At 35.0% G+C, this 9370-nt stretch overlaps 1 protein-coding gene across 1 annotated transcript; it reads right to left on the bottom strand.

Annotated features, from left to right (window-relative positions):
- Positions 1-942: 942 nt before the first annotated feature.
- On the bottom strand, positions 943-3708 carry LOC111918894 (uncharacterized). Its single transcript, XM_023914511.3, has 8 exons — positions 3306-3708; positions 2494-3041; positions 2341-2413; positions 2185-2265; positions 2032-2095; positions 1855-1942; positions 1682-1766; positions 943-1207 (listed from the first exon to the last, which is right to left on the bottom strand). The coding sequence occupies exons 1-8, from the start codon at positions 3444-3446 to the stop codon at positions 1124-1126; spliced, it is 1164 nt and encodes a 387-aa protein (XP_023770279.2). The 5' UTR covers positions 3447-3708; the 3' UTR covers positions 943-1123.
- Positions 3709-9370: the final 5662 nt, after the last annotated feature.

Raw genomic sequence — 9370 nt, 5'->3', positions numbered from 1 at the left:
TTTTTTCGTCTTGCAAAACCATAATTATAAGATCGAATTGGGTCGTATGATCCTACCAAAAGCAGTTTAAAACATAAATAAATAAATAAAGTTATTGATAAGTTAACCATTATCCTCTTTAATAAATGATTTTTTTTTGCCACTTATCACACTCTCATTCAATTTGTCAAATGTCATTTATTTTGAATTAATTTTTTTTTCACGTGTTATTTTATGAATTTTTCTATTTTATTAAATTTCACATAATATTTTAATATAATAATTGCAATAAATATAATAATAAATGGATATTAATTTCACTAATAAACTTACCTTTTAATTTCAAATTTTCAAAATTAAAGTTTATTTTCTTTATTTAAATTATTTGTTTAAATTTAAAAGATAAAAAACATTTCCATTATAATAAATCATTATTTTCTTATAAATTCAAAGTTATCAAATATATTGACCTTTAGATTTAATTTTTCTTTTAATTAACTCATGTAATACATAGTGTTAACAATAAATATTTTACGATTTATTTTACAACATGAGAAATACATCCCCACTGTCTCATTTAACAATAAATAATTCAAAATTAAGTTTTAAGATTCATATTCAATTAACTTAGTCAAAACCAAATATTATAAATAAAATAAAATAAAAAATAAAAAAATAACAACCTACCCCAATCTTACCCAAACAATCAAAGTATAATCGAAATTCTACGATCAACGTCACGATTTTAACAACCTTTGTTGAATGCTCTGAACATGGTTACCAAAAAGCCAAAAAATTGAGAAAATCGGTATCTCCTTTATGGACTTTGAAAATATTTTAATAGCTTTTATATAGGTCGTCCATAAAAGTTAAAAGGGACACCATTAGAAAGAGAAAACAAGAAAAAGATAAAAGTGTTATCTGTTAAGGATGAAAAGTGGAAGGAGTAGCTCTTTAAAAAGATTTGACAAAATCAGAAAATATATTTCTGTTGACTTGTTAACACAAACCCCTCTCTTTATCAATCTTTTATACGTATATCATAAATCCAAAAGGTTATCTACGTTGAAACCCAACAAACATAGCAATGGAAATGGAACACCCATATTAAAATATATACAAGATGAAGGGCATAATCGTCAATCTACCATCGACATATCCCAGGTGCTTCTGTCCTCAACATTGATATCGCCTCTTCATACTCTGAAGCATATACAAACCCCCACAGCTGCACACATTCATATTCATATGAACTCAACTTATGCAAACTATTTATATTTATGTTTATAGTAAATTACATTTTTGGTCCCTGAGTATATCTGATTTTTCTGATTTTGGTCCCAAAAAGTTCTCTTGCAATTTGAGTCCTTATTTGACTATTTTTGGTCCCGAAGCATAGCTGATTCTTTTCAATTTTGGTCCCAAAAAATTATCTTACAATTTTGGTCCTTCTTTGAAATTTCTTGTATAGTTTCAGTCCTTGTTCTAAGTAAGATGACCATTTTTGGTCCCTGAATATAGCTCATTTTTTCAATTTTAGTCCTAACTCATTTTACTTGGAACGAAGACTAAAAACGTTACAAAAACCTCAAATAAGGATCAAATTTGCAAGAAGAAACTTTTTAGGACCCAAATTGAACAAAATCAGCCATACACGAGGGCCAAAAAAGTAATTTTTGCAAAAATAAGTGAGAGAAAGCACCTCAATTTCCTTCACTTCAAATTCTTGGGTGTGTGACAAACAAGAGTTACCATAAGTTTCTGAGGCCAAACTTGACCCATTCAATCTGGGAAAAAAATATGCAAATTGCCAAATTACCATATTATCCCTCAAAAAGAAAAAATAGGAAGGGTGCAAATTGCCAACACTCTTACAAGTCACTATCAAGATACAATGCAAAATGATTTCCCCCACCAAGCGCTAAATACTCAGTTGAACAAAGAGTAAAATACCGATTCACCCCTAATAAATGCACAATTAACATAACAAATCCCAAATAAATATTAAAATTATAGAAGAATTTTTTTTATATTATCAAGAAAATGCAGTACCTGTGGGACGATATATAACAGGACGCCCTGGTGTATTTGTAAACACAAATGTATCATTCGATCCCTGTATAGTATTTACTCATCATAGTGAAAAAGGGTAGAAAGGTCTTTTGTCAACATATATAATTAAAAAACCATCATAATTAAACAAACCTGGTATCTTTTCTTTGTTGATGGTTTCAAAGGTGCCTCAACTAAACCACCAAACACTGCACCTTTACGATCTCCAACAACCTGAAAATGTTTAATCAAGTTTCAGTTAAAGGGTAAAGTTGACATTTTGCATAGTTACTGAGGACAAGACATTACCAGCAGACTTAACCCTGGGCAAAGATTGCTTCTTCTATATAAGGTTGAAAGAGATATGCCATGCCTCCATGTACTAACATATAAAAAAGATAATGATATATCAAGATTCAAGAATAATGTGAAGCTGAAAATATGAAGAAGATGAAGTTTTACCTGTATAGTAAGACCCATTTCTTTCCTTGACTGAGAACAGGGAGTGCAACATAAAGATCAGAACGTGTATTTTCTGTCATAAGTTGTGAAGGTTCTGACATTTTTGGAAGTTTATCAGAAGGAAAAGATGCAATCACATTTTGTACAGGAACCCCATCATTGGTGTCAAATTGAGAGCTTGTTTCTTTCATGTCATCAATCTTTGATTCAGTGTTTACTTTCCCAGATGCATGAGATCGATACCCACTAAACCTAGCAGCTTGTGAAAGAGCCTTGCCGAGTGACTGTTTGCCCTTAGAGAATAGACCTTTCTTTCCATTGTTTTCTTTTGAAACGTTTGGGGATGATGTGTCATTTCTGTAGCTAGTTACCACTTGGTTGTCGTTCCATTCTGAATATTCAGACTCGTTTTCTGATCTTCCTGGTGATAAGAATGAGTAGAGAAATGCAGTGAAGGAGGAAGTATCTGGCCCATCAACCAAGACTGGAACATCTTCTTCTTGATTACATTGTTGTGTGTTTCTCCTTGGCTCATTACTCACATCGCCCTAACAAAAACGAATGAATCCCATTACTAAACCCTAATCCTAAAGTGTATTAGTTCGTTCACAGAGATTAGATTTCATGAAGATAAACCCTAAGATTAAAAGGTAAAGAATTGCACAAAAGGTCATATCGGAAATAGAATTTCAAATTGATGATCAGGAATTGAACTAAACTTGATCGAACTTTTTTATTATTGAAAAAAAAAAAAAAATTAAAGTACTTCAAAGGATCCAAAGAAGAATTTGGGAGAGGGCAAAACAACTTACAGAACGAGGAGAGGAATTCGATGAGGGTTTATCAGATATTGGATTAAGAAGAACGGTGGTAAGATCAGACACAAAATGGGCCGCCTTACTTCTTATTGATGTTGTTGAACGCTGATGTTCTTGTTGCTTTCCCAGTTTCATCCTTTGCTGTTGCTAGGATTGTAGTCAAGAGCTATGTCCGCGGTTTCTTCAGCTATCTGTGTTGAAATTCAGATGAATCCCCATGTTTTCCGGCAACAGTTAGAAGGGTGTTGAAGAAGAAGCGGTAGACAATTGGAGCTGGTGGAGTTGGTCGCGATGCGTAAGTTGTAAGGAAGACGAAGAAGTCGGTCTTCTCTTCTTCAAAGCAAATTCGCCGATGAGAAATTGAGAAATGTCCTAAAATAATCCGGAACAGTAATGGATGATAAAAAGTCGGAATCAATTTGGTTGGTTTGCCTAGCTAATTTTGTTTTTTATTTTTTGTTTTCTTCTTTTTCTCCTAAAATAATCATAAACTCTCTAATCTACAAATTATATATTTATGTCAACCATTTGAAAGTATCGGACATTGTATCAACAACAACCACAACAACATTATTGTACAAAAGAACTTCTAATGAATTGATATTAGGTGTTATCATTTCTAATGCATTGGTATTAGGTGTTATCTTTTTTTAAACTGCATTAGTTGTTCTAAGTTTTAAAAAAATTTGGGAGTTCAAAACTTGTCTGGAACATAAGTGAAATAAGAGTAATTTATGAGTTGATGTTGTTTGTTGTACCATGTTATGACATATTTGGAGGTAACCAAATGATAAAGTTTTTGTTCACGGAAAGTTGAGAAAATATACCATTTTTTATTTTATTAGAGAATTTTCATTTTTCTTGGGTTAGTAATAAATTTAAAAACATTGTTTTTCTTTGGAATGGTAAGATGCAATTTCTGTTAAACAATTTGTAATTTCCCTTTTGGCTATCTAGTTCCTTGCTAGAGTTTCTTTCGAATATATGTGTAGTGTCTTAAAATTCAGAATTAAAAATTTTGTTTTTATATTAAATAAACATTAACCAAACAGGATAATCAATCCCATAAGAATGTCATAGTGTATCAATAATTATCCAAAATACATCAAAGTCAATAACGCAAAAAAAATCATGGTTTGTTCGATGTGGTCATCCCGAACTTTTCCCCTTCGAAATGGCTGAAAATCGTAAATTCAAGGTTTAGTGAGTTCCCCAAAATATCTCATACCATACATATAATGGGCATTGCCCGACAACCACCGGGCCCTGTCCGGCATCGAACCCCACCCGAAACAGATATGTCAATAACATGCGATGGGCTCCGTCTGGCATCGAGCCCCACCCGGTATGCATACAACACATGCAAAAGCATACAAATAACAATAATCCATGGGCCGTCATTGGTTCCTTCGACCCGTCAAACACTGGGAGGAGACTCACCTCAAACTGCTAAAAAATCAGATAAATGCACAGACTATTGATTCGGGAAATCTCCGCACTAAATATGATCAAATAATACCCTAATTAATAATTAGGTTATAAACCATAACCGAGAGTCCAAACCCATAATCCCGACTCTTAGGGTAAAAGACAATTTTACCCCCCCCCCCCCAGCTAAACTCATACAATCAAGGCCCAAAAAAGCAACCTAGGCCCACAGTAAGCGATATGCCCCACGTACCTGGCTTGTACGCCCCGCGTACTCGAGTGACCGCCATCGGGCGTCAGACCCAGTACGCGCAATGTACTTAGGAGTACGCTCGGCGTACTGGTCAGTTCCCAAAATCCTCTTCCAATGTCTTAATCCTTTAAGATCTTAACGCCTAAACCTCAAATCTACATATAAATAAGGTATTATTCCACAAAGTTGGCGACTTTACTCACTTACATGTCTTAATGGTACCCAACACTAAGGTCTCGTTTGATAGTTACTGACTGAGAAAGTACTGACTCGGAAAGATCTGTCTGAGTAAGAAATTATGACTGAGTAAGAAATCATGTTGTTTGATTGTACATCTGACTGAATGATGAAAATGATCATTTTACCCTGTTGCTTGATTGTACATCTCATTAATATATAACAACAATATTCTTCTTCTTATTCACAAGTTAATTAGTGCATCTCATTAGTATAAGGTAATGAAGAAGGGCAAAAGAATTTTATGTCAAGTGAGAATATAAGCATAAAAAAACTAGTAAACCCAAATGAGAATATGTATCAAGAAACGAACACCTTCATTATCTATGTCAAGTATCAAATTACAGTGAGAAATTTACAACAGGGAAAAGAAAAGACGATATACAAAGAAGAATTATGTTATACATATATAGAACAAAATAAAAGGTTGCATGTAACGCCCGTAGATCGGGGCTAGTCAATTTAGAGACGATAGGTGTCAAAAATGACTTTTTGATGGAAGATTATCTAGAAGGATTAATCTTAATCAAGTTGTAGTATATGTCACAAGGTTTCCGTGCATATAAAGAACGCCAAAATCCGAGTTATAACGAAGAAGTTATGACCTGTCGAAGTTTCGCGACAGAACCGGCACGACACAGCGCGACGTAAAAAGTGAATTTACGTTAGAGCAATATTTAGCCTTAGCAATCTAAATGAAAGTCGTAGAATACGTTAAACCGTGAGCGTGCATAAAAAAGAACGTCCAAATCTGACTTCGTATGAGGAAGTTATGATTTTTCTAAGTTTCGACTTAGCGGTATGCAGCCCGAATACTCGATTTGAGATCGAGCGGTTTATAGCCGAAACAATCTAAATGAGGATCGAAGATCTCGTTAATTATAGTGAAACGATGAAAAGATAGGCGAAAACGGACGTCGGATAAAGAAGTTATGATTTTATAAGGAGTTTTCCTGTCCCGGCCTACTAAAAATAAATAATAAAAATAAAGTCAAAATTAGCCGACGGAGTCTAAACAAAAGTTGTAGAGCGTAGTCTCACCTTCGTGTGGATATAAAGAACGTCGAAAACGGAGTTCGTAGGAAGAAGTTATGAATTTCCGAAGTTTATTAAATAATTAAGATTTAAATTTAATCTTTAATTCGGATGTATATCCGAAGGAGTCAGCAATCTGATCCGAAGTACGCCCCGCGTACCGCGAAGCATGACATGCCTCGCACTCGAGTTCTTCGGATGACGCATGCAGTGACGATTTCGGAGCCTTACGCCCCGCGTAAGGCAGTAGGCCCCACGTACTCCGAGGCTCCAGCCTCCTATAAATAGGATGCGAGGGTTCCGGGCTTATTTGCTCATTTCTCCTCGTTTTTGTGCCCAAGCTCTGCGTGTAAACCCCCGAAGCCATCCCGACACCCCGGATCTCATATCCAAGTTAAGAAAGAAGTTTTACGCTCCCGAGATCCCGAGAAGTGCGATTCCCGAGCCGAAGCTTTGCCCGCGAGAAGTCCGGTTTTTTGTGAAGATCTTCCAGATCTGCCGAAGAATACTACTTCTGCAAGTCATAGTGTTGTCCGATCATCTTCTAATTAAGTGAGTGTGTAGTTACTCTCTTCTAACACATAAATATTAAGTATTTTCTTTCAAATACGTGCTATGTGTATAATATAAAGTTGTTTATATGTGTGGGTGTATAGTTCCTTTCATAAATACGGGTATAATACAAGTATTGTTTGAATGTATTAAGTATATGTTTGGGAGAGTGTGTGGTTACTTTCTTCTAACACATAATATGAAGTATTTGTTATAAAATACATGCTATGTGTTTATATATTGTTGTTTATTTGAGATGAGTATGGAATGAATGTTTTATATAGTTTTTAAATGAGTTAAACTGTATATGTATTTTATATCTACAAATATGTTGGGTAGAACATAGATAGATGAGATAGTTGGTATGTGATAAAATGATGAGGTATGAAAGATGATTAAGAATGATATTGGTAGATGCACCAATTAAAGAATGTCATAAAACTAGCAGATGCGCTTGAGAATAATATCGATAGATGCACCAAGTAGTGAATGTCGTGATCTTGGCAGATGCGCCTAAAAGAGAATGTCATAAACCTGGCAGTCGCGCCTCATAGTGTATGACGTAATCCTGGCAGAGGCGCTTAAAGGATGATGTTGGTAGATGCGCCTTATGTAGCAATAGATTTTGTGCTAATTCCTTAGGTCAATCCTAGGAATGGATGAATGACGGGTAGTTGAATTCTTAGGGTAAAATCCTAAGAAATAAAGAAGATAATGGGGATGGGTAATTGGGTTGATTGTTAGATGGTTGAATATAATAATTATATTATTGTGGGTTGAAAACCCTATATGCTCACCAGGCTCCCAAGCCTGACCCACTCAGTTTTCTTTGTATCACAGGTATCGATACAAAGATATATTTCACGAAGAGATTAAAGGAGATGTAAAATCTTTAGTGTAAATAATGTAAGTTCTGTTTATGCTTATGTATCTGTATCGGAACATGACATCCCGAGATTTTGTTATATAATAAAAATACATTTCTCTAAAGAAATGCTTTGAAAAATCTTTATCATATTTTGGGAACAAATTCCGCAATTGTTTTCTTTAAAAGATTACTCTGATTTTAAAAACCAAGCATAAACAAATCGGTATTTTCTGGCCGAGAAATTGGGGATGTCACATTGCACCATTATCTTTCAACTACCGCTCCATGAGATGATCTGGTTTAATCATGGGTCATCCACCATATCATTGGTTTTTGACAAAAATGATAGAATTGGTGTCCCTAATAGACAATTATCTATCAATCACAAATGCCTCAACATATAGCATACAGGAGGATCTTGTATACCTATTAATAAAATCTAAATATTGGTTCACACATTTTATCAAACATATAACATGCATCAGGAGCTCCAAAAGCTTAAAAGTTTTTCAACAATAAAAACATGTTTTTCTTTGTTATTTAATACAAATTGCAGCTACAAATCAAGAAAATAAAAGCAACAAATATCGCAGGTTTCTCTCCCTCCTTGAAATTGAGCACAATTCTAAAACAAAAGAAATATGATGAAATTGAGCACGGGGCCTAAATTCTTTGAGAACTTTTCAGAATTCAATGAAGAACCATACATGTTCAACAGAAAAATCATAAATCAAAACCTATATATTATCAAAAAGTCGGACCTGATGAGAAGAGGAAAAAAGGAAGAAGCGTACCTAATGAGAAGGGGAAGGAGACTTCAAAAAATCAGAACAGATGAGAAAAGGATCGTCGACGATTGCTTGTTACGGGAGAAGAAAATTGGCGCTGAAGTAGGAGAAGAAACGATGGAGTCGCTGATTTCTTCCTTCGGTAGGGCAAGGGTACAATTGGAAACCCTTCTCCCTTTCTTCCTCCTTTCTCAGTCAATTGGTTTTTTCCATCTTACCCGATCAGATTAAGCTTTCCGAGTCAGATGCCCCAAATTTAGTTTATCTGACCGAGTCAGCAAAAAATGTCTAACCTGACTCGGTCAGATGCGTATCAAACAGGCCCTAAATTTTAGGTCCAAAACTTCATAAAAAGGCCAACAACTCAAACATGGTGAACTTTAACTTTCAAGATTCGATTTTTATGGCTCCATGCACTCTTAAATGCTCAAAAGGACAGCTCAAATGGTCTAAAGTAGTCCATACTCCATAAGACCAAGGTTTTGGAACAATAAAGTGCATAAACATGAACATAATGAGATCTAGAACAAATAGCTCCAAGGTGTGAACTTGATACCTTCTAAAGATGCACAAGAAGGTGTAGAATCTGGATCCAAGGGCTTGAATGCACCACTCCTTATTAAAGAAGCTTCCTTCACCACCAAGAACTACCAAAAAACACCACAAGATCACTATAAGGCTCAAGAACACTCAAAAGAGGGTTAGGGTTTCGCGGGATATCTTCTAGGGTAAGGAGATTAATGAGGGGAAATGTTTGGAGTCTATAATGATGCTTAAATAGGGTCCAAACCCTAAAAATTAGGGTTTGTCCCCGGACAACGTACGCCCCGCTTACTAGAAGTACTCCTAGTGTATGTGCCCCACCTCACAAGTTCCACTTTTCACCCATTGGGACCAA

Source organism: Lactuca sativa, chromosome 2 (genome assembly GCF_002870075.4).
Source record: "Lactuca sativa cultivar Salinas chromosome 2, Lsat_Salinas_v11, whole genome shotgun sequence".
Taxonomy (NCBI): Eukaryota; Viridiplantae; Streptophyta; class Magnoliopsida; order Asterales; family Asteraceae; genus Lactuca; species Lactuca sativa.
The sequence above is the reverse complement of the archived record's forward strand: the minus strand, read 5'-3'. Positions and strand labels throughout refer to the sequence as shown.